The sequence below is a fragment of the Amphibalanus amphitrite genome, unplaced genomic scaffold, assembly GCF_019059575.1.
Source record: "Amphibalanus amphitrite isolate SeventyFive unplaced genomic scaffold, NRLGWU_Aamphi_draft 000107F_arrow, whole genome shotgun sequence".
In the NCBI taxonomy this organism is placed as follows: Eukaryota; Metazoa; Arthropoda; class Thecostraca; order Balanomorpha; family Balanidae; genus Amphibalanus; species Amphibalanus amphitrite.
Window position 1 is genome coordinate 337,759 of NW_024881602.1, and position 25,651 is coordinate 363,409.

At 46.6% G+C, this 25,651-nt stretch overlaps 2 protein-coding genes across 3 annotated transcripts in view; one reads left to right on the forward strand and one right to left on the reverse strand.

The window, feature by feature from the left end:
* LOC122380807 (inositol-trisphosphate 3-kinase B-like) overlaps positions 1-5,525 on the forward strand; it is a 56,217-nt gene extending 50,692 nt beyond the window's left edge. Inside the window, exons 6-8 of the mRNA XM_043364283.1 lie at positions 853-1,021; positions 3,285-3,356; positions 3,768-5,525. Coding sequence (XP_043220218.1) covers positions 853-1,021; positions 3,285-3,356; positions 3,768-3,977 — 451 coding nt within the window. The 3' untranslated portion in view covers positions 3,978-5,525. The remainder of the gene's footprint in view (positions 1-852; positions 1,022-3,284; positions 3,357-3,767) is intronic.
* A 165-nt stretch (positions 5,526-5,690) lies between these two features.
* LOC122380808 (probable cytochrome P450 12a4, mitochondrial) overlaps positions 5,691-25,651 on the reverse strand; it is a 29,392-nt gene continuing 9,431 nt past the window's right edge. The window contains exons 2-10 of one of the 2 annotated variants that reach the window (XM_043364285.1): positions 17,701-18,046; positions 17,366-17,463; positions 9,349-9,542; positions 8,971-9,154; positions 8,541-8,685; positions 8,145-8,314; positions 7,789-7,867; positions 7,382-7,615; positions 5,691-6,877 (exon numbers count right to left, since the gene is read on the reverse strand). In XM_043364285.1, the coding sequence (XP_043220220.1) occupies positions 6,722-6,877; positions 7,382-7,615; positions 7,789-7,867; positions 8,145-8,314; positions 8,541-8,685; positions 8,971-9,154; positions 9,349-9,542; positions 17,366-17,463; positions 17,701-18,045 (1,605 nt within the window). In that variant the 5' untranslated portion in view covers position 18,046 and the 3' untranslated portion in view covers positions 5,691-6,721. Of the gene's footprint in view, positions 6,878-7,381; positions 7,616-7,788; positions 7,868-8,144; positions 8,315-8,540; positions 8,686-8,970; positions 9,155-9,324; positions 9,543-17,365; positions 17,464-17,700; positions 18,047-25,651 lie in introns of both variants that reach the window. The other variant, XM_043364284.1, reaches the window with a different exon arrangement.

Below are 25,651 nucleotides of genomic sequence, written 5' to 3' on the forward strand. Positions count from 1 at the left end.
GAGGTCAAATTTTGAAGTTGGTTGTTAAGGCCTAAAAAGGTGTCTATCTGATGCAGTTTTTCACGGCAAATCGAATGGTGCTATTTTTGTTTCCGTACGAGGTCTAGAACTTCAAAAAAAAATCATTTTTCAAAATTTTTGTGTCTCGTGACGTCATAAAATTTTGAATAACTCCCACATTTTTGAACCGATTCTTCTAAAAATTGGTATGTAGGTGCACCTAGACCACTACTCTGACATATATTCTGGTTTTTCTTATACACTCAAAATTTTGGATTTTATAATTATTTTCCAAAAAAAAATCAGTTTTTTGAAAAAAAAAATTGGGCCAAAATTCAAAATTTTCAAAAAACCGAGATAGCCATTTGATAGACAAAGTAGAATCACGTATAACCTTTTTGTTACGTCTTGATTCCTTAAAAAATGAAGATGTTAGCGGCGTTTGAAATTTTGCCGTTTTTTAGGCGAAAATGGCGAACATGACGTCACTAAAACGTCAATTTCTCAAAAAAATTCTGACGGATTTCGCTCAAATTTTCAGGGAACGTGTCAAATTGATGTATGATAAGGTACTGAAAGATTGACGTCGCTGGCGTAACGCGTTTAGAAGTTATTGGCGAACAACGGGAGGGGGGCAGATTCTGCCCCCCCCCCCCAGCGGGGCGCGGGTTAAGCTCAGTTTGTCATCAGCTAACAGAATTTGCCTCAGATATCGCTATTTCTAATGACCTCATAGGTGAGCCCATTTGGTGAACCCATGGGAACGTGCCCACATCAGGCATAATATATCTTGGAGAACGCTTCCTTTGTTAGTTGTGTGTTCAACTGACGCTATTGTGTCTGCATTCCCAGATACATGGTGTGGAGGGAAACGATCTCATCCACTGCCACCCTCGGCTTCCGCATCGAGGGTATCCGCAAGAGCGAGGGCTTCTCCAGCAAGGACTTCAAGACGACGCGGAGTCGGCAGCAGGTCAAGGAGGCCGTCACCATGTTCACAGAGGGATACCCCGACGCCGTGGTAAGTCGGGGATGTAAGATGTTCATTTTGGGAGTATTGTTTACTCCCGCTATTTGCTTCCAAGTATTCAGTGTCTCATTAACCCTCGCATGTGTGCGGCGTTTGCCAGTTTCTAATGTGTAGGGGGGGGGGGTCGGTTGGACCCCCCCTTGCCGTTTGGCCCCTGATCGAGCTAGAGCTTCGCGGAAAAAACGAGCGTGTTGCCCGTGACGAGAGGAAGCCGATGATACCCAATTTTAAGGTCCTAGGTCATTGGTTGACCTTCCAGGTCAGGTCAATGACCCAAAGTCGGGAAAATCGGGACCTGTTAGAATGTCGTAAAGTGTGGCTGCTAAGGGGTTTTTCGGGGTGCTGATCACGAATATCGTGTTAGTTTTGATCACAGATGATGTCTTTAGGCATTTAGACCAGGTCGGGTCAGGTCAGGTCAGGTCAACCAGTAGGCGTCGTGACGGGTATTCGTAGTACGTGTCAACCGCCTCTGACAGCTTCGTAACATGTTACGAAGGCACCAAAACTACTTCGTAAATGTTCAAATGGTTGCTAAATTCGAATTCAGCTCCAAAAACTAGCCTAGAAACATGTACAGCTCGAAAAAGTGAACCGAGGTCACCCGAGGTCACCAAAGGTCAATGACCTGACCTGACCTTCAGGTGACCTTGACACCCACCCTAATGCATGGAAGCAACATCAAATCACATGTTTGAACGTTTGAAACCACGAAAAGCTTGCAAACGCGCGGCTAATGCGAGCCGACATACGCAGAATCGCGATTCCGGCCAAACATGGTCTCGGAAAAGAGGTCACAGGTCAAAGGTCATTTGGGTCAGGGTCATAAAATTTTCAGGGTAGGTGTAAAATTGATCAATGTGAGGGTACTGAAAGTTTCGTCGCGATCGGCCGCTTTTTACGCGAGTTATTCGCGAAAACCATGGGGGGGGTCCATCCGACCCCCCCTACACATGCGAGGGTTAACTTAGTGCTAAATACATTAACCCTCGCCCATGTAGGGGGGGGGTTGGTGCAACCCCCCCCCCCTGAGGCTTTTCGGAAATAGTGCAAAAACGGCGGCGCGCAGCGCCGCCAAATTTTGGGTACCTTATGGGGCAAACCTTGCGCATCTTTTGATAAAAAAAAATTGACCGGGTCATGTCAGGTCACGGAGTTATGACGTCACAAAGGGAACAGCCTCCGGCCGGATTTTCACAAACTGAGTGCCAACGCCCGAGGTTTCCTGCCGGTGGTACGGACATCGGTTGATGGATCGTGATGAAACTTCCCATGCATGTTGGGGCAAGTATTGGCTATCATATGGTATAAGAAACTTGACCGGGTCAGGTCAGGTCACGGAGATATGACGTCACAAGAGGAACAGCGTCCGGTACTATTTTTGAAAAGCGCCCGAACCACTATTTTGCTAATTCTTGTCACCTCAATGGGAATATGCAGCAATATTAGCTTCTATAGGGAGCAAATGGACCTCCCAAATCCAAAAAATACAATCAGATTTCAAAAATTTAAATTTTGATTTTTCAAATTTCTGCCGCCGACTGTGACCTTGCCGACTTCCGGCGCTCCCAACGCGCCATTTTTAGAGCTAGAGAAACGAAATACATACCAAACGATAGAGAATTGATCAAGGAACACGATAGTGAAGGTTTCAAGTCGATATCTCCCACCGTTTTGCCGCAATCGCCGCGGAAAGTTGAAAAACAGTCTATTTTTCCGAAAATTTGACCTTTGGCCGGTCAAAAGTAGGTCAAATGTTGACCTAGGACCAAAAAATATACCACCAATCGCGAGATCTCGGCGAGAGCAATCCGTTGGTCTTTTCCGCTAATCTCTACGACGCTCCGTTTTCAAACGCCAAGGGGGGGGGGGGTCGCACCACCCCCCCCCCCCCCTGCATTGGCGAAGGTGGCAGATCGCCGTTTACGGGCGAGGTTTAAGAATCGATACGATCAGTTTGCTCGCTTGTTTTTTTTTGCAGTCTCATCAAATGCATGATATTTACTTGCTGACAGCTTGTAAAATAGAAACAAAAAGAAAACGAAAAAGTTTGTCGCATATTCAAACGAAAGTGCCATAATTGTTCCGACTAGCTTGCCCGGGCTATGAACCAGGTAGTGCAGTATCACTTTTCCCGGAACGTTTATGACCGCCTAATCCGTTCCGGTGAGCGTTTCGTGACCGGCCGGCTCTGGGGGTTTGTCTCGTGTGGATGAGCGCATCACCAGCTGTGAGCTGGCGCTTTGTGTTTCAGAGTCAGTACCTGGAGAGACTGGAGCGGATACGAGCGGCGCTCAGTGAGTCGCACTTCTTCAAAACGCATGAGGTAATACATCCACCGCGCGGCGTGTCTTTCAACTCGAGATGTTTCATGGAAATGTTTTTTGTTCTGTTTTGCTGTGTAGCTGAAAGACGGATTGAGAAGCTTATCTCCTTGTCTTTCTGGAACTGTTTCTGGGGATGCATTATGTCTCCTTATTTTGTTTAGCTGAAATCGGCCTTGCTGAGACCTGTTGCGAGTTTGCCCACCTTTTGGTACGTTTCTTATCATGACGTTGCATCATCAAGCGCACCACTGCGGCCGATTATCCCAACTAGTGATTAACATGTCGGCCACAGCCGTGGTAGGTACCAAAAACACCAGGGACCCTGCTCTCTTCTTGTAACGCATCACATCCACGCTTCCCTTCTCACAACTGCGACTAGCAGCACTGACGATCTCTCTTTCCTCTCACAGTTTATCGGCTCATCGCTTCTGTTCGTGCACGACGCGTCGCACGCCTCCGTGTGGATGATCGACTTCGCCAAGACGACTCCGCTGCCTCCCGGCGTCAATATCAGTCACGGCGCTCCCTGGAGGCCGGGAAACCACGAGGACGGCTACCTGACCGGCATCACCAGTCTCATGAGCATCCTTCGAGAGATGGATGCTGAGGCTAGTCCCTGAGCAGGGCGACCGGGTGCCTTCCGAGCAGTGGGCACGCTTTGTGAGAGAGATGCCACCGGAGGCCAGCCCCAGGGCGGACAATGGGATGGGGTGGATTTCTGAGAGGAGCATTTCACTGAAGACAAGTTGCGAGAGTTAACAGCACCAGGAAAAGACAAATGCTAAGACTAAGAGCACTATCAACATCCGGCGATGGCAGTATTAGACAAAAACGGCTTTGTTTCTGATAAAGTCGAAACACGTGACCACGGACTCATGAGATGTTTTCTGGCAATATCAAGGAAGCGTTAAATTTACACAGTCAAAACAGGCTTGAATGGTATGCCCCCAGTGTTGAGACGAGCCCTTCCTTTGTGAAACCTAGATTAATTCTTCTTTTCTCTTTTTGAAACAACATGACAAAAGGGCCTGTAACTATTTTTCCTGAGTGCACAAATAACATTTTTTATTACTTTGAAGACAAGATCTGGGTGCTGCGTTTGAAGGAAGACAAGTGTGCTTGGTTTCAACGATATGAAGCGTTGTAAATGAGAGCTGGCCTGCTCGCATCTGTTGATTCAAGCTCATGCGCAGGCCAGCTTTGGTGATGTGTTTTATTTTGGTAACAATCCACAATGACAGACACTTTTTATCTCCTGATAATGCTAACTTATACATACGCTGGCTTTAGAAAGGGCGATGAGACTTATTAGACCGATGTAATTGCCTCTGTATGCATTTCCAAGTTTGTTATTCAAATGGCAACTAAGTGGAAATGATTTCAAAGTCTTCCGTGAATTGAGTGGTCAACGTCGCTTACCTTGAAAAAGTCACTCGAATCCTGAACAGCCAATCTTATTTTCCATAAGCGGATAACTTCAAAAGTTAAGCGTGTGCTCTAATTTCGATTGGTCTACTTGACAACCGATTTTGTGATCGTGCCTGTGTAGCTTTTGATGTCGAGATCCACGGCATCCCCAAATCGTCTGCCAAGCGTTCTGACCGTACCCATTGGCTCACATGAGTGCCGCCGAAATGTTCGTTGGTGTGTACAGTGATCCTCGTGGCCTCCTGATTGGCTCAGGGATGACAGCTCTGTATCTGTCGGTCTGTCAACTTCCGACAGGGCCCTAAACGTAGCCTGGGGCTGGACAGAGGCAGCTGCTGTCCTGTGTCTCCGCCTCTCTGTGTCTTATCCGCCGCGTGGGCCGGGCGCGGCTTGGTCTGGGCCTTTGGATCTCGTCGCCCGTCGAGTGCCCGGTGGCCGGTGTCAGAGGGGTGGGTGCGGGGCTGCTAAGACGGACCCTCGGCGCGCTATGTGATGGTGTAGTGAGCTGCGGGAGGGTGGCGTGTGCCGGTTGGTGCCTAGCTGTGTTGGGTTCAGGATGCCGATGCGCACATATTGTGTTTTTCGCATAACCTCGGGTACGCGCGCGCGATTGTTTGAGCTATGTTTACCTCGCGCAGACAGCGTGTCGACGCCTCCAATGTACAAAGGCATACACGATGCCGCTGTATTGAAGGGAATGTATCAGTCATGTATGGTGCTTATTATAATTTGCAATAGAATATGCGTTTTAATTGCGATTTACGACCCTCTAAGACTCATCGATAGCGACCTTCTTAATTTCTGTGAGGATTGATCTTCATATGATTTTTAAGCGATTTTATTTTTAGCGGCATACCACTCTTTTTCCATGATTTATGACAGTTTTCCGTAGTGAAGCAGTCCTGTTATTCATAAAATAATGTATTCAGCTGTATAAAAACTGGTCCAAACGGGACGCGCGCTCTCGAGCTCGGGTATAACAGACCAGCTGACCGGAGCGTCTTAAACATACAATAGTATCAGGCAGAAGTTGCCTGCGAGTCGTTCCCAAGCGAGCACGCGACGGCAGACATTCGTGTGACGAAGGGGAGTTGGTAAAACTGCGACCCTGCAAAGCAGAACCAATGAGCTAAAACAGCGTGGCATACCTACCAGAAGCGTAGCTAAATATGCCTACCTGCAAACGCACACTGACTTGCAGACCGCAAATAGCAGTAGCACTCAAAATAATACACGAAGCAAATAAGTGAGAGCGACCGTTCTGCTCGTATGTAATGCTCCCACATAGTAAACTTGGTAACTAGAATTGGCAGGGCCAGCAGTACCCTGCACATCATTTGTTCTACCACTTTTGCTGTCTAAAGCACGATACAGTTCAGGCATACAAACTTGTAAAATTGGAAGGTTCACTTCGAATGAACACCGAGGATGCATCATGCAACCCTAGGGCAAACGAAAGTAGTAAAACGCATTCACGTTCTATCAAACTATTCTGATCTTTTGATGAATATTCTGATAGACGCAGGGTATTTTGAACTAAACAAATCTGTCCAAAGTAGCGATGTGTGGTTAGAAGCTATCTTAGTTTATTCCGCGAAGAAGTGCGACACATCATACAAGCAAATGGACGCACACTGATCGGCTCATTGAAGCACAAAACAACTTCTGCTACGATGCAGTCCGCTTACAATCATGTATAACTCAATATTCGACTTTGATCAAGAGAGCAATGGATGTAGCCCTTTACGCTGCATTATCATAGGGTGTGTCCTTCGCCAGGGGCCTTTGGGTCCCTCCATCAAAGTCTGAAACTGTACTCCGCTCCTTCAACATTCATCAAGGCCTCAGGCGGTATTTTCTCTGTCAGTCAGTCCTTCGGTTGGTATCTTCTCCGTCAGTCAGTCCTTTGATTGGTAGCTCCTCTGTCCTCCTCCCCTCAGGCGGTAGCTGCTGCTCTCTCCTGCTGTCTGACGGCCTGCTCCGCTTCTCTCTCCACAAATGTGAACTGAATGGGTGCGTCCGGTTTACAGTTGAGCTGCATCTTGAGCCGCAGCGGTCGGCCGCTGTACTCGACGCGGAACCGCTGCAGAATCTGACGACAGGTGCAAATACAAGGTGTAAATGAAGAAGTACAATCAGCAGGATAAGGAAACACTGTTATGTGAGGGGAGCAGAAGAGCATGCACGTATACCTAAAAAGGGCTCTAGTGAATAACGACTGCGTTGTACGATAGAATTGGCATAAGCCATGGAAAGTGGAAACTGGAATACGACCTGATTAGATACGTAGATGCAGGTGTCGTTCCACAAACTCATGAACTATGTAGCTTGCAGCTCAGATACCAAGCCAGAACCATAGGCGGCGGAACGGGGAGGGCACCGGGGCACCGTGCCCCCCTTTGATTTTGGCATTTTAACATTAGCCCTATGGGCGTTGCATGGAAAGAATGGGACCAAAAGTCGGCAGTGCCCCCCCCCCCCTTAATTGAAGGTGTTCCGCCGCTACTGGCCAGAACCAAGGATTGCTAGTGGGTGCAGGGAAGGCAGGACTAAACATCCAGTCAGCGACGGTGTCATGCTCCAAACCCAGCCGTACCCTGGTGGCGAAGACGAGAAGCTCATGTTCAGAGAGCCGCCGTCCGATGCACATTCGAGGCCCGTGGGAGAACGGCAGGCTGGCGAACGGCGATGGGGCACTGGTAGTGGCGGCAGGGGCGGGGGCGCCCTCTGCCGCCGGACAGCGCAGCCACCGCTCCGGGAGGAAGCGACTCGACTCGCAGAACTCACTGCCGCTCCGTGACGTCATGCTGTTCACCATGAACACTACCTTCTGTCGGCCACAAGGGGGAGAAAGGGTGAATGATAGATTAAAACCTTCACCTACATGTGCGTGTAGTGGTTGCACATTGCACGTACTGAACAATGAACATCCTGCATCAAAATTCCAAGCATATACAGTAAAACTGACATCATATTGCATCCTTCATCGCATTTGCAACTCACGCCTTTTGGAATGCGATGATCTCCGAGCACGATGTCCTTGCCCAGCTTCCGCGCAATGCCGAGGATGGGGGCGTTCATCCTGAAAATACGATAACCAATCATCCAATATTTAGCTCATGGTTATTGCGTACCTTCTTTTCATATTTTTGCATTGTACTATTTCTTGCAGCACTATTTGTTTCAACGTAAGCGACACTCGTCACACGAACTCCAACTCTGTCCGTATATAGTGAATCAAATCGAAATAGATTTGATTCAAATGGACGTGGGCATTTCAATAGCATTCCCACATCAACATGAAACAAATTACCTACTACGCTATACAAAAAAGCGAGTTCATAGTTAACCGTACCTACCGGAGATTTTCTTTGACGCAGGCGCGCATGTAGTTAAGTCGTCCGGTGTGCTCCTTAGCGATCAGTTCTCCAGGAGGGGGTGCCGACTGTAGAATCTCCTGATAGGCGCGCTCCTGACACTCGGGGTTCGTGGCCAAGTGGTAGATGAGACACGTCAGGGACATGCTGGTCTGAAAACATCAGTCAGAATCGTGAGTGGGAGGCCAAAGTGCGTTGCGTGGAATATCAATGACTGAGACAGCAATTCAGAAGGTGAAAAAAGAAAGACAAATAAATGAAGGTCATTCCAATACATAGATATGTTTGATGGCAATGAAAAGAAACTGCTAATGAAAAAGCTCCAAGTTTCCAAGAAAGAAAAGACGCCCAGGCACCACAGTTTATCCTGTCACGAACCGTATCCACGCCTCCGATGAAGAAGTCGACCACCAGCGCCTTCAGCTGGGGCCGGGTCAGCCCCTTCTCCAGCAGCATCGCCAGCATGTTCGGCTCAGAAGCGGTGTCCTGACTCAGTGCCGTCGTGATCCACTTGTCTGCCATCCTGTAAAAGGAGAAAACTTATGTTTTGTGTAATAAACGTAAACATATGTCACGGGGGCGATGGTTAGACTACATATAGTAGGTATATCACCCATAATCTGGCACGAGACTTCTTACATTGACGTTGGTGGCATGCAATTTTAGAGTTATGTATAAATCATTTTTTTTTTATTTAGTCAGTCACATTTGCTCACTGCAATCCCCAATGCCTAATCTTCATCATCTTCTGCTTCACTCTTCTGCATCGAGCGTGGACGGTTCCTGCACCACCCATGCCCTCACTCACAAGTTGAAGTAGTCGAGCGCGTGCGTCAGCCGCTTCCACTGCGGCGTGGCGACGTAGCGCCAGGTGTTGATGTGCATCTCCAGGTCGGCCGTCAGACTGAAGAAGTTGCCGATGTTGTGCAGCAGCAGAGATCGCTCGTCGGGGTCGCGGAACGCCGCAGAGCCGCAGCTCACCTTCTGAATGACTGTTCAACGGATACGTTTGGTGAGTGGGACCGGGCCACAAATTTACTGTATCGAAACTCAAACATATATAACTAAAAGAGAAAAGACGTCAAATGTCTCATTGCGTGAAAAGCGAATATTTGAATATTTGAATATTGAATATTTGAACAATTGTTGAGATTCATCTCACATCTATAACACCTCCAGCACACACCATCTACAGTAGTGCGCTGGGCGTGCTGCATGAAGTCCCGCCTCAGTCGCCGCTGGTCGTCCCGGTCTGTGCTCAGCGCAGCCACCAGGTCGGCAGCGCTCGTCTCCAATTGGTGCATGAACGGCTGAAGCGCGTTGGCACGAAGGAACGCCTGCTGAACGGTGCCGCGCAGGTCGCTCCACTCCTGGCCGTTCCTGGAACGAAGGAGAGGAACGAGATTGTGCGAGGAGCTGTTGAGTAGTGATGTCAATTACGGAAAATCGGAATACCGATACCAAACCAAATACCAACCAAAACCGTGGAGAAATACCGAAACCAAACCAACTTGGGAACATGAGGAAAAAACCAACCTTTTACCGATTTCTTAGCCTCTTAAACATTAGCGATGGTTCATGATACCAACAAAATACCAAACACATTAGGATTGAAATACCAAATACCGAGTTGGTATCGGTTTGGTATCGGTATACCAAAATGTTGGTATCCGACTGACATCTCTACTGTTGAGTAGGTGGAGTGTGTAGATAGGGTTGGTAGATGGGTTTGAACTTTGATACCGGCTGGTTGGTTTGGTGCAGACGAGTTAGCTGTCAGATGTAGGGGAGAGTGGGGCAAAGCGGCCACCCGGGGCAAAGCGGCCACCCATCGTTTTAGCCCTTCATAGCTGGCGTCAGTTCCAATTTATGGTTTCCAATTATACTTCTCTTCACGGTCGTTTGAATGAGCCAGACCGGGGTTTCAGGCCCATCACCATTGTTCTGTGAAACACGGAAAAGCATTTCTTGCCAGGTTACCAACTATGTTTACAATTTTTAAATGTCATGTTATTCCATAGCCGTTTGGAATTTTTATAAGCGCTCTTGTCCATGCATTGCATGGTTATCGTACATGTATTCTACCAATTTCAATGTTTTTTACCCCACTAATAGCTAAGCTGGAATATTTTTGTCTCGGACGGTATGCGCGGGGCAAAGTGGCCGGGGCAAAGTGGCCACCTCCCAATTGGCCATAAGTTGCTTCCATCTGGATAAAAAACATTATTTATATTCAAATGTGTCGTCATGCATTCATCTTGGCCACTTTTCAGTTGCATGAGTTATCAAATAATGCAATTAAATGTTTATTTTCATGAAAATCCTTTCTTTGTTTACCTACAGGTGGAAGATGATAAAATAAACATCCATCCTCGCTTAACCTTGTCACCATCAAATACCCCAGTCGTACACGAGGCAACTATTTTGTTTCTCATATCGGGACTTGAGAAGACGCCGGTGGCCGCTTTGCCCCAGGGTATGGGGCAAAGTGGCCAATATGCATAGGTTTGAAGTTTTGTCAATATCTTTCATATGTGAACGCCTTTGGAAATAAAACGCAGTTGAAATAAAAGGCAACTTAATAGGGATCACATTGGTATAGAAAGAATCTTTCCAAGTTTAAAAATCAAGCGTTGGCATCGTGAGAAGCGTTAGGGTGGCCGCTTTGCCCCACTCTCCCCTAATTACTTAATCAAATAGCTTATTGAAGTTGTTTAATTGTCTCATCGGCTATCATCAGGAGTTTTTTTTTCGTTTCATAGTCTCCGGTCTATCAGACATCGTCAGCAGTGTTCGCCACGGGCCCCAAAATCCCCAGCCCAGCCCGGCCCGGGCCCATGGGTTCAGAGCCCGGCCCAGCCCGTAGCCCGCTCTTGGCAAATATGTCCAAGCCCAGCCCGGCCCGGCCCATCAAAAATAGCAATCTAGTTATTGTCTTAGTCTATTGCTATAATAACATGATTGATTAGGTACACTATTTCAATTTTGAGAACAATTCAAATTGCATGAATATTAACATGGCAATCATGACTCCCTTCTTTTCAATGAATATAATCATTTCAAGTACCTATGGCACAAATTTTAACAGTAACAGAAGCACCTCAGTCAATTAGGTCATGATTACACACCTATAAAAAGTTTACATGATTATATTAACTACATTCTATGAGTAAAGTTATCTTGCAAGCTGATGTGTGTGAACATTATCATGCATAATTGGTGACTCTAATGCATACTTGAAGGAAGTATTTGCAACTTACTCTATACTTCCCAGCACTTACCAGCAGAAAAAAAGCTTGACTTATGGGAATTGATGAATCTGTCTGGGATTGACCTTGCTGTTAAATTCAATCCATTGATGCTGCAATATCAAAAGCCTGAGAAAGCATACAAAATAGGTGACACTAGCTTTAGCACTGTCTTCCAAAAAAGAGAAAATCCATCCATTTATCAGCAAAACTCATTTAATCTATTTTCAATTCATGCCCACGTGTCAACCGAATCTCTGGGACGCCGGTGAAAACAGGGCGCCGGAGGGCATATTAGTCACGTGACATTTGGAGCTTCTCCCGCTCTGTGGGCCTTCTATATGCCAAACGTCACGTGTAAATTTAACGAACCTTGATCAAATCGCCCCAGGCGCCCTGTTTTCACCGCGTATTTACAAATTGCAACCGAGCTCCGCCGTGGGGTAAGGTGGGCAGGGGTTTTCGCACTACGGCTGCGGTTGAACTATCGTCTGTGGTAGAAACTTCAGGATGATGGCGCGTTTCATACGAAATCTGGCGCAATTTTTGTTTGCTTCTGAACTTGTATTGTTATTGCTGTGAACTCTTGAAGTGGGAGTGTTTCAATAACAATTTGTGGATTATTTGAGTTTCTTGATATAAAAATCGAATAATATTATGAAACATTGTGTGGAAACTGCAAATACTGATATAATCAATTGCTTAGTTTGGAAATTGATACACCTTTTGTAGAGGTTTGTCTGGCAAATGGTGTAACAAACTTGGTAATACCACAAACTTCAAGCCTATCATGATCTGAAGCTGTTGTAACAAATCAAAATTGCTTTGATGTTCCATAGTACCTTGTTGGAAAGACTGGAGCATGGTTCAAGATGATGTGTAAAATTCAAGATTTGTGCAAAAGCTTATGACTGAAAAGTGAAAACAGTTCTATATGATTGCTTAATCAAACGTGGAAATGGACGACAAAAGTAGAGTTTCAACATTCCAGCATGTGAGAATAACTTCAGAACTTCATAGTTATTGTAGTATTGCATTCTTCTTATGTACCTACAGTTCTAGGTTTTGTTAGGATAGGTATTTTAATTTCAATGTGTCAGTTGAGATATAGGTGGATTACGGACAAAATTTAGAATCATTACATAGTAGATAGGTGCTTGTTCGGTGAAAAGGTATGTGATGAATGCCACGAGAAGGTTTTTTATGATTTAATATATGGTCATTGCTGTACCTACAAAAATGCAAGCTTGTTAGCACCTAGTTTTTTAATCAAATCGAAAGTATTTGCTATGAATGTAAATATGTACCTGCAAAGTATGTCAATAAATTTGTGTGATGTTGACCAGAGAGCTGTTGCTGTATCATCGGGGCATTTATGTTGCTTCTTACATTAGGTGTTAAGCATAGTAAGTATGGATGAACTTTGTGCCAATATCTTCAATGCACATTGCACAGTGTATGTAGCATGTCTACAACCCTCACTGATCCTGCTATAGCTATAGGTATTTGGCACCAGCAAGACCTAGGGCATGAACTTCACAGTTGCGCAACCCTTTGTCATGTACCACCAGTCACTTTTTTCCTTAAGCTGCACATAGCAGTGTACACAATAATGCGCAGAGGGCCTACACAAAAACAACATGATTTGTGTGCACTATGATGCACAGCATTGTACCCTGATTATTTGAATATTCTGATCACTCAACAGTCAGGAGACCATTTCTGAATGTCTCAGTTATTATACATCACTTGTCAAACAAGAGCATGATGACACACATTTTGACAAGCTATCATGGTAATATTCCAATAAGTTGGACACCTCCTTGTGCGTCATTTTTTCAGGAAGGTACCTCTGCAGGTGTTGTGGTAGGTTAGGTTTTTATCTGTCTTGTTTTGTGTTTTTGTCCCTTATGTTTTGCCCCATAGGCAAGGGTGGAGCTTTTCCAGGGAAGGTGGTGGGGCAAAAGCCGTCAAACCTGCAATGCTCGGTTGTTAGGTTGGATTATGTGCAACACTGAATCAATTCTTTTAATTACCGAACTAACATTTTGAATTACACGGACATTTCAAAGCTCCTCAATTCGAACAACATAGTGGTTTGCTAAGCAACGAAGTTCTACAAATAAGCAAAAGTTGGAGGGCCAGAACGCTATTTTTTTCCTATTTTCGCTATTTTCTGACAGTTTCGTAACATGTTACGAAGGCACCAAAACTACTTCAGTACAGGGTGTAACGAAATTATCCGGACATCTATTTTTCGCCATATCTGTATGCACAGTTTCCTAATCCTTTCTGATGCCAAGAAGTGGGAATATTGGATGAATACGTGCCTCTGCTATCGGTTTTCAACTCAGCAGTGACCTGACCTTGTCATGTGACTGTTGCTCTGAGTAGGAGTCGATTCACAGACGGGTTCACAATTCACATGGTAGCTTTCGTCCTTAGTCACCAAGTCATTCTTACCAAGTCAGATAATAAGAGATCCCATATTATGGTTTACCGCTACCCGCCCTTTAACTTGGTTCTAGTGCCCTTCAAACTGAAAAAGGCAACGAAACTGACGGGAAAGCAACCAGTTCACCACCTTTCGCCTCACGCCAGATAGCGTCCACTGAAGAAAGATAAGGGTGAGGTGGTCTGGTTGGATGGGTAGCCGTTCGAGCTGTATTATCCTTTGAACCGTCAAATCGGTCATGTATGGGCGGCCAGCCGCTCGAACTTGCTGGCCTTCGCCGCCGTCAAACATCCGGACAATATCCAGAACTGGAGCATGTTCAGCTGGCTAGCGATGCTCCAATAGGACATAGTATCACATAATACCGCCATCAACGTCAAGTATTACCGGAGCCACATACTGGCCAATGAATGGTTGGAGGCGCTCAACCAGACGGTATAGGAGGGCTCGGTTTCTGAACGCGCACTGATGCCTGATTCAAGCCACGCTGTCTTCATGCGGGGCGGCGCGCTACTTAAAAGTCCCTAAAAGAACGGGAAGTGATGCCGATAGAACCTTAAATCATTCTGGGCTAACGCTTATGACTTGGGAAAAAGTCGCGATCCCAATTCAATCGAAAACCTGTGGGCTCTTGTTCAGCAGGTGACTGAAGAGACGCCCGCCACAAGCACCGCCCAACCGCAGGCACAGGTTTAGACGGCGTTGGTCCGCATTAAAGCCAGTGTGCTGGAGAATCCAGTGGCTGAAATGCTCCAGAACATTCGCCACTGTGTTTTTATGGAAGGTGGCTACATGCACAGTTAAAAGAAAAAGTACCAGAATGTTTTGCTTTTTAATTACCGCGGGAAGAAAGGTGTCCGGATAATTTCGTTACACCCCCTGTAATGTTCAAATGGTTGCTAAATTCGAAATCAGCTCCAAAAACTAGCCTAGAAACATGTAAAACTCGAAAAAGTGAACCGAGGTCATCAAAGGTCATTGAGATGACCTGACCTTCAGGTGACCTTGACACCCACCCTAATGCATAGGACCAGCATCATATCACATGTTTCAACGCTTGAAACCACGTAAAGACTGCAAACGCGCGGCTAATGCGAGCCAACATACGCCGAATCGCGATTCGGGCCAAACATGGTCTCGAGAAATAGGTCACAGGTCAAAGGTCATTTGGGTTAGGGTCATGAAATTTTCAGGGTAGGTGTAAAATTGATAAGATCGGGAGTATTGAAAGTTTCGTCGCGATCGGACGGTTTTTACGCGAGTTACTCACGAAAAACCGATGGGGTCCGTTCAATGCCTCCCCCTATACGGGCGAGGGAAAAGCGCAACCAAAAAGGCAAAAATATGCACATGCGATAACCTATACTGCGAAAAAGGTGCATCATTTTTGAACGTCGCCGACATATTGTAATTACCCCAAGCTCAGGCAGACGTATGGTAGAAAATACCCCAAGTGAAATACACTACGGCGGAAATAAAATGCCCTACGGCGGAGCTCGGTTGCAATTTGTAAATACGCGTTTTCACCGTCGTCCCAGGGGGCGTCGAAGTCTAGTAGGAAAATCTGGCAATCCCCGGCGTGACGTAACGTCGGGGATGACCGACGGCACCTTGCACTGAAAGATACGGCAAAACGGCTATTTTTGAAAAATGATTAAAAATACTTTTGTGCTGTTATGACACATAAAACGCTTATCAGCATGTTCCTCATCATGTGATAAAGCCACATCCGTGGTCGAAAATAGCTGAGCCCCTCCCAATTTCCAACCACCGACCTCATAAGCAAAGGATGTAAGCGTAATCCTTAAGGGTGACTTTCCTATACATATCCGTACATATGCGTCCTTATGGAAATCGGTAGTGTGGCGATTGGCGACGCGCGCGACATCTGTGTGGCGACCAAGTGGCGACTGTGGCGACACCTGGTGGCTGCTTTTCTGCTGTATGTAGGCATTGGGGTTTTGCCAGATATGGTTCCTACTGCTACACAACTATGTTGACCCAATACTAGAAAGTTATTTTGCCAGTAAAAGGCAAGCAAATTGAAAGTCAATTTATAAAATTGCTTATTAATGATAACGAGAAAATAATAAAGAAGTTTTGATTGAATATTTATTAAAATACTCAACCGTGAATCTATATTCTGGTAGGTTTAGTAGAAATTAGTCCGTGCAACCTTGTATTTAGGGCCTTGCGTCGTCCAATCTCTGTGGACAACTATCTGCTGCTTTCCTTGCTATTTTATGTTAGGCTCTTTTCAAGATATGGATATCGCTAGCAGCGTAAGCAGAAAACATGGTAAGCTTGAAATGTCATTGGGTACTTTTGTCACTTTTACGCATCATCATCATCAATTGAAAATGAGCGAACACTTCTTGATTGTCGCAGCTGCGGCAAGCAGCGATTTTGACCAATTGTATAATAAAACATATATGATCAAGTTTTTATTTTGTTTTTCGTTCGACTTTTCAGATTTTGTGATTTAAAATTTAATTTTTATTTTTTTTTTGTTTTACATCTTGATACTTACTTAAAAAAAGTATTAATTTGATATACTGGTGTGTATACTACCTAGATGCCGCCACATCAACATAAACATAGCGCCATGATCGCCAATTTTGTTGAAAAGGGGCTGGTTTGTTGTGATTTATTTTGACAAATTTATGGACATTTAAAGAAGCTTTCATCGCGAAATGCTCTGTAGAATTCCTCGTTGCTTACAGTGTGTTTCGTGAGTATCCTTTTAAGGTTCTGTTCGTTAAAAAGCCGTCGGTGAAGGAAGAAAGACTGTGTTGGAATTGTCTCACTATCGCCATATATAAGTGTTAAACTTAATGTAGCCCTGTAGCCCATCATTGTTGAGTGGCTTCATAGTTTTTGGAGTTGTAGTGCTAAGTAAGTTATTCTGATAACTACATTTTAATTTTTATTAACAAACTAATGATGCTAGAGATTCTCTGATCTTTTTGGTTGCGGAATTTTTATGAAAACCCTCCTATGTGTGACATGATGTGATATTGGATAATTCTCAAGATTCCCAAAATTCAAAATCAAGTAGGTTTTCTTTCACATTGCTTAAATTTGGTTTAGTTTTAGTATTTTCCCAGTGGGTTTTGTTTGCATCAGTTTCCAAATTTTCTTAAATTGACGGTCGCAAAACCCATAGTCCAGAAAGCTCTAGGCCCGGCCCGTCCATAGCCCGTTAACTAATGATATTTGGGGGCCCGGCCCAGCCCGTAGCCCAGCCCGGCCCATGGCCCGTTGGGCTGGCCCGGCCCGTGGCGAACACTGATCGTCAGATGTCAAGCTTTTTCGTTTCGGAAGTAGTCGTAACTGATCAGCTACAATTCGCAGTTAGTTCATGATCATGCATCTGCTTTATTTCGTTACTCGTAAATCATCACTCGTGAAATAATGACATGCCAGAGGAGCTTGCTAATTACTGATTCAATTAAATCGTCTATTTACATTTTAAACATGCTATGATGAAGAAGCCTTACCCAGGCAGGAGTCCGTTGTTGAGACCATGCATTTGATTATACATCCGCACCGGATACAGACCAGGTCGGATCGGCCAGATACCCTCGGTGCGGAATACCTGGAACGGAATACAGCGTAGCAGGGATGCTGAACTGAGACCGAATTGACAAGATGATATTCGTGGGATAATTTAATTGCATCGTTTTGGAATAACGGGAAGTACCTACAAGTTGCGTGCAGATAAATGCAAGCTGCAAATTTTTTCATATATCCCATCACACTGCTATAGCAAAGAGCATAGATAACATAGATTTATGTTATCATATGCAAAGAGGAAACATTTTTCACTTCTGACCTTTTCTGCATCCTGTGAGCTGAACGCGACGACTGTTTCGGTGCCTCTCAGTGGCTGTTTTAGTCGGTACAGGTCCCCGAACCGTTCCCTAAGGCGCCCGAACAGCTGGTCCAGCCGTGTCCGATCCACGCCGATGAAGGCTCCGGCCGAGCCGACCACGGGCCAGGCAGCAGGACCCCCCAACGAGGCGAACGGTCTCGCCGCCGCCAGCTCCGTCAGCTCAGCTGGCAGCACCGCCTGGGGCGTCGGCCCGGCCTCGACCGGGTCAAGGTCAGGTAGAGGGCGCAGTCGGCGGCTCAGCTTGTGCACAGGTGACCATTTGGGTACGATGGAGGCCAGCTTCATCCTGTCCGAAGGTAACGAGGGAATACACGTCAAAAGACGGAATATGCCTATGAAAAGTTGCGTTCATATGTATTGTTTGGTTATGAATCTGAAGTAATTAGGAATTCGGTAATTCGTGTAATGCATGTCATCTCTAACGTGCACCGCGTTGAAAGAAAGGATAGCCACTATGCATATTTGGAATATCACTTATTTCCAGTCCAGGTAAATTTAAAATGTAAGTCGCACAGAATAGGGTGTCTTTCACTTAATGTGTGACGGACTTCGCTAATTACTACACCAAAAGCAAAAAGAGAAAAGGAACGAACGAATATCCCCACAACTCTACGCTTCGGATGTAACCCAGGAATGTATGATCGTTCGATGCCCCCGCCAGACACCGGCATCAATATGGGTCAGTCTGAGCTAGCTCGAATATCAAGCTTTTCAGGTGGTATTCTTGCAACTGCTTATAAAACCAGTATAACGCCTTTTGGGGCGACTAACGGAGCGAGCGAGAGGGTGGGCCTTGCACGTGCGAAATTGCGAGGGGGTACCTCCAACTGACTTGTGCACGGCACCCTACTAATCGGTCTCTAGCGATGTGCCAAATTTGAGCACAATCGGCTCAGCCGTTCTCGAGATCTGGAAGCGGCACCCTGCACGTGCGCACGTGCAAAATGGGTCCCAACTGACTTTTGCACGGCATCCTACTAACCGGTCCCTAAACATGTACCAAATTTGAGCGCCATCGGTCCAGCCGTTCTCGAGATCTGGAATCGACCCCTGCACGTGCGCACGTGCAGCAGCACCCCAACTCTGGCACATGGATATGCATTGCCTAATGCCTAGTGGGTGCCTACCTACATGCCAACTTTCAGCGCAATTGGCCAAGTAGTTACCGAGATATTGCAACAATTACAAAAGTGACACCTCTTCGTTTTGCACGTGGCACGTGCATAAGGGGTCACCCACATGCATCAAGAATAGTCCAGTACTTGGTAGAAGGAATGAAGCTACCCTACAAAAATTACCGCATGTAAATCGGTCAAGTGGTTGCTGAGATATAAGCGTCGCAAAATCGTGACCATGGCCGGCCGGCCGGCCGCTCATACTCAGAAATTTCCGTTATTACGAGCGAGCGAGCGCAGCGAGCGAGCGAGTTCATACTGAATTAAAGGTAGTGTGCCACCTTCCAATGATTTCCCGTTTTATTTTCCCTAGGATAAGAAGCTTCTGTTTTTACCTAATATCGCAAAAAAATCAATAATGGGCCTAAAATAATGCTTTTTTCGCCTAAAAGTTTATCGGTTTTTTGATATGTATAACAACTGTAGTGGGCTGACCTGCAAACAGGCGTCGGCAACAATCGCGAATGCGGCGCACATGTGACAATAAGCAAAGGTCATTATAGAGTTACGACGTACGGGAATGAGTTATCAGCTGTCTAATCGTAGACAACACAATGTCGAATTTAAACTGTAAGCCTGTATTGGTATTGTTTCTTTAATTTGGCTGTCGAACATTAATTTATGGTTTGAAATATTATTTTATGTAAAATAATTGATATGAAACAGCCGTCTCTAAAGTTATGACCCCATCTCACCACATGAAAGTGGCAGAAATGACAATGATCAGCTGACGCATTTTTCTTGGCCGAAGTCAGAGCGCGCGGCTCGACGCACCACCACCGCACCACAAAGTATGAGCAGAAGCCGCGCCCAAAGCCAGGGCCCCGGTAACGTGAGGTAGCCGAGTCGGGGCAGCGTGCGCTGACCCAAGCCGGGGCCGCGGCCTTGGGCGCGGTCTACCGCATCCCCGGGCAGCCCCGGGCTATCACATGACACCGGGAGGACGCGCGGCCCGGGCTTGGGTCAGCGCACGCTGCCCCGACTCGGCTACCTCACGTTACCGGGGCCCTGGCTTTGGGCGCGGTCTACCGCACCACCTGACAGGCGTGTTCGAAACTGCAGGAGATGATGATGAACAGGTTTATCAAAACTTGATTGGATGAGCCTATCGGTAATAGCGATTTCAGTGTGTGCATTTTTTGTTCATAGTGGTGTGAAATGTGGTTGGGGTACGACCGACAACCCGTCGGGGCGAATTTCTTCGCACTGGGGTACTCAAAATTTGAAGAATTTAAGACGTTTCCATGAGTTTTGAAGGTATGGATAAGTTCTAAAAATCCGGTTCTCCTTATCTGGGCCATTAACTCCATACGGTCCAGGAAAGCTGGCACACTACCTTTAAGGGAAAATCCTGAGTATGAGCGGCCGGCCGGCCGGCCGTGGGGACGCTCTTCAAAAGCTAATATCTTAGGAACGGGACATCCGATTGACAAGCGGTCTTCTTTACTGAATGTCACTTGGACGTAAAAGTTATGTGGTGTGATGGCCACCATGCGTTCTTGCCAACCACCGCACGTGGCGCGTGGTAAAGTTGGACATTATTTAAGAACCCCCAAAATTGCAACCTAAATAACGGCACAACGGTTGGGCCGATTGAATTGCAACTCGGTACACAGTTAGGTCTCCATCAGATATTTCATCTGCATGTGTTAAGGTTGGGGTGCTACAGCACGTGCGCACGTGCAGGGCGCGCTCCCAGATCTCGAGAACGGCTGGGCCGATTGCGTTCAAATTTGGTACACGGTTGGGGACCAGTTAGTAGGGTGGCGTGTAAAAGTCAGTTTGGACCCCGCTTGCACGTGCGCACGTGCAGAATGCCGCTTCCAGATCTCAGGAACGGCTGGGCTGATTGTGTTCAAATTTGGCACACCGCTAGCGACCGGTTAGAAGGGTGCTTTGCACAAGCCCGTTGGAAGTACCCTCTCGCCCTTGCGCACGTGCAGGGCTCACTATCTCGCTCGCTCGTTCTTCGCCCAAAAGGCGTTTTACTGGTTCTACGTAAGACTCCGCTCGCTTCGCTCGCTCCGTAAAAAAATGTTCCGTTAACCTATCGAAATTCCTGCAAATGCCTGAATATGGTTGGATTATTTCAGGTTTTGTCTTCCCCTCCCCCGGAAGACGCAGCTACAAAAATTAGAATCTGTTTCGCCGCACGCTATGGTATTGCTTTTCATGGTCATTTCATATCCCGTCTCCGTTCATATGAACGTTCGGATGTTGCGTACTTTGGATGTTGCGTACTTTGGATGATGCGTTTTTGGATGATACGTTTTGGATGTTGCGGTTTTGATGTTTCGGTTTTGGACGTTATGAATGCTCCCTATATACCCGATTTTGGACGTATTTCGGACGTTGCGTACTTTGGACGCTGCGGTTTTGGATGTTGCGTACTTTGGGTGCTGCGGTTTTGGACGCTTTGATGGTCCCCCACTTTGGATGCTGCGGTTTTGGACGCTTTGATGGTCCCCCCAACGTTCTTACTGGGACGTTTATTATGCACCCGTATGCAGTATAATCATGTTTCCATGGAAACCGGAAGCAAATGAAGCCGCTATCAGCTTGCCGTGAAATAGGGCTCAGGATAGGTCCAGTTGACGCTGGATTGAACCACTGCGCGGTCAGATCAGCATTCAGCATTCAAGGCATTCAAGGTGCATTGCGGCACAGCATACTTCACGGCGCTACGCCTAGTGACATCTAGCGGCTGGAGTTGAGGTAGCTGCGGCGCCCTCTCTCCCTCTCTCTCACTCTCTCTCTCTCTCTCCCTCTCTCTCTCTCTCTCTCTCTCTCTCTCTCTCTCTCTCTCTCTCTCTCTCTCTCTCTCTCTCTCTCTCTCTCTCTCTCTCTTCTTTCTGAACAATGGGCAATGCTAATGCTATGGGCAATGCTATGCAGCCATTTTCACCGTGCAGTGAACTGTGCAACGCAAAAATAGTCTTGACGTGCAGGATCAGCAATCTCAGTACCTACATAGCATCTACTCCGGACTGACCGCTTGAATGGCTGGCTGGTGGCTTGGCTTGTCCCAACAGAGTACGGCAGTCCTAAACGGGACAGGCTCAGTCGCGGTGGCACACCAGTCGGTGGCGGAAAATCAGTCCAATGTCGCACTTTCATCCTACGGTTCAGACTTCTGAAATTACATATTCCTAAGTGACCGAAATTGATTAGGCCAACAAAACAAGTAATTACTTTTCGAATGATCTTTCAAACAATAATATGAAATAGACCTAGCCGCATGATTGCTACCTGATTTTGTTCGTAAAACATCAAGAGCAAGTCCTTTTCAGCAGAAATTTATAGTTACATATAATTGTGACTGATATCCTGTAAGTACAGTTTCAGCATGTATGAATACCTAGAAGCCTCGTATCCTGTAAAGGTTGTACCTATATTTGTGAACACTAAGAGGAAGCTGTTTTGCGTGTGCTGATGTCATGTAGATTCAGAATGCAGGAAACAGAAAGAACGATTTCCAGTGTACGTGCCATTATTCAATCAGTAAAGCCCCTTCACATGTTTACGGTCACGGGTCTTGTAACCTGTCTTTCCAGTCACCGAGCGCCACAGCTCTAGGATTACACTTGTGTACCAACACGGCTCAAGTGCTGCTACAGAAGCCTGCACAGAGACTGCAACTGACATCGGCGTCTGCTACCAGCCAGCCGCTGACGTCGACAACATGCTACCGAAACTCACCGCACAGAGGCGCTCAGTTTTGTGGCTAATAGCGCTGCTAAAAGACGACCGCAGCAAAAGGGGTAGAACATTAGAGGAATGATGAAACTGCACAATTCTTCTGCACCGTTGCACAAACACAGTCCTCAGCATCACATACCAGGTAGCTCAAAACAGTTTCCTCACTCATCCGCCGTCCGGAGCATTTGCTCTGAAAGATGAGCCGCTCGGCAGGGGGAGCATCAGCCCACGCTGACCCCTGTGGAGGTCAGGCCGTGTCGCAGAGCCGCCGGTGACACCGGGACGCGCTCCGAGCATCCCTCCAGCTGCGTCAGCAGCCTGCTGAGAGCGGCCACCGGACGCCAGTGGCCGGCGCCTCCCGGTTCCCACGACAGAAGTGATGACGCCGCAGCGGCCAGCCATGCCGACACCCAGCGCATCGCAACACGACGGCCGCCTGACAACAGGCTCTGGAAACACCTGACGGCTGACAACGAGCCTTCCTGCGCCTGACAGCGGCGGAGAAACAAACAACGGTAGGCAGCGCAAACAAATATCATCTAAAAGGCAGCTTAATGGTTGTCAGCGTTTAACCAATTTAATGTCATCATAACAGCTATATCCACATGCGACCAAATGGGGCATTGTTGTCGTGGCCAGTCTATTTTGAGGCTCATCCGAGAGCTTATTTAGCGGCAAGGTGCGCCCGTGAGTAGCAGTCTGACCTTTTACTGTTCCGGCCTACCCGATCCCCCCCCCCCCCCGGTTGGGCTAGGCCGGCGGGCATCTGGACGATACAGGATGCTGGAGCCAATATGAACGTGAAGCTATGCGGTGGTTGTGGGCGGTGAGCATCAAAATTCGACTCCACTCAGTTTACCGTGGTGTTGTTATGGTGCTGAAAGCATATCGTAGCTACCTTGCTTGTTGAGATAAATAGGAAATACACGAATAGGTGCTTACTGTCCTAAAGCGAGACTGAATTTTTGTTTATTTGCAGAATCTCCTACCTTAGTTTCTTACGATGGTTCATACTGTTTTGAAAATTGTCAACGGTAAAGCCTCTTTTCCAGTGTCTCAATGCCCGGTGCGCCAGCCTCCATGGCAACTGGCCCGTACCACTGAGGGTTACCTAGCGGCCAGGTTGCAGCTCTGTAAAGGTCGATAGTGCACCGCCGCAGTAAATGGCCGCGGGAGCCGACTGGTCGTGCCTCGGGGCGCGTGCTACCGAGCTCGTGTCACCGTGCGGGCCTCGGGTGACGACCCACCTGGCGAGGGAGGGGAGAGGATGGGGGGAGGGCCGGCTGGATACCTGTCGTGATATCGGATCACCTCACTATACGCCACAAGAGGCTACACGGTGTTGGTGTAAAGCGTATGTTGTGTAAACAAAGAGTACAGATATTATTGTGATGAAAAATGACCTTATGCTCATGATATTTAATATCATTAAGTTGAATTGAAATTAGACCAAAAAAAAATCATTTATATATTTCGACTTGCGTCGTCTTCGGAATGTACATTTTCAGAATTGTCGACGAACAAATTCAAATCACTTCAATCTTTGAAGCGATTAATTTGTTCGTCCTATTGGTGGGGAGGGCCGAATCGGCCCCCCTGTATATTTTTTTTTTTGCTCTCGACGGAAAACCACTTTAAATAGGGGCTCAAAATTTGGTGACTTTTCCTTGCTATTCATCGGGCACATTGCGTCCAATTTTTGAGTTTCTACCTTGCGCAGACGCGTCTCCCCAGAACAAGTTTCTCGGGGGTAGTTTGGTTCAGCTTTGACTGTTCCGATATTTGCCGCTAAGCAGCGACTTACTTTGGTTTGTACTGGTGATCAATGGCACCACCCGTCATATGTATGCACCTATGTATCCACCTTTGCTGTTTTGGACTATTGTGACGTCATTTTACAATGAAAATATTGGAATAGGCGGATCCAGATCCTGAAAGGGGGGGCGGGTAATATCAATGCACTGCCGCCCCCCCCCCCCATTTTAGCGTGCCTGAATCCGCCTATGCTTAGCGAAAACGTGTATTTTGTGCTCACGTTGCATATTTTTACATGATATATGACACATCATATCATAATGTGTCGAGCTCGAGACCATGTTTGGCCGGAATCGCGATTCGGCGTATGTCGGCTCGCATTAGCCGCGCGTTTGCCAGCTTTTCGTGGTTTCAAACGTTCAAACATGTGACTTGCTTTTGCTCCCATGCATAAGGGTGGAGGTCAAGGTCACCTGAAGGTCAGGTCAGGTCATTGACCTTTGGTGACCTCGGTTCACTTTTTCGAGTTTTACATGTTTCTAGGCTAGTTTTTTTTTAGCTGAATTCGAATCTAGCAACCAATTTAACATTTACGAAGTAGTTTTGGTGCCTTCGTAACATGTTACGAAACCGTCAGAGGCGGTTGACACGTACTACGAATACCCGTCACGACCCCTACTAGTTGACCTAACCTGACCTGACCTGACCTGGTCTAAATGCTTCAAGACATCATTTGTGATCAAAACTAACACGATATTCGTGATCAGCACCACGAAAAAAACCATAGCAGTCACACTTTACGACTTTCTAACAGGTCCCGATTTTCCCGACTTTGTGGGTCATTGACCTGACCTGGAAGGTCAACCGATGACCTAGGACCTTAACCCGCGCCCCGCTGGGGGGGGGGGGGGCAGAATCTGCCCCCTCCCGTTTTTCACCAATTACTTCTAAACGCGTTACGCCAGCGACGTCAAACTTTCAGTACCTTATCATACATCAATTTGACACGTTCCCTGAAAATTTGAGCGAAATCCGTCGGAATTTTTTTGAGAAATTGACGTTTTAGTGACGTCATGTTCGCCATTTTCGCCTAAAAAACGGCAAAATTTCAAACGCCGCTAACATCTTCATTTTTAAAGGAATCAAGACGTAACAAAAAAATTTATATGTGATTCTACTTTGTCTATCAAATGGCTATCTCGGTTTTTTGAAAATGTTGGATTTTGGCCCAAATTTTTTTCAAAAAACTGACTTTTGGGAAA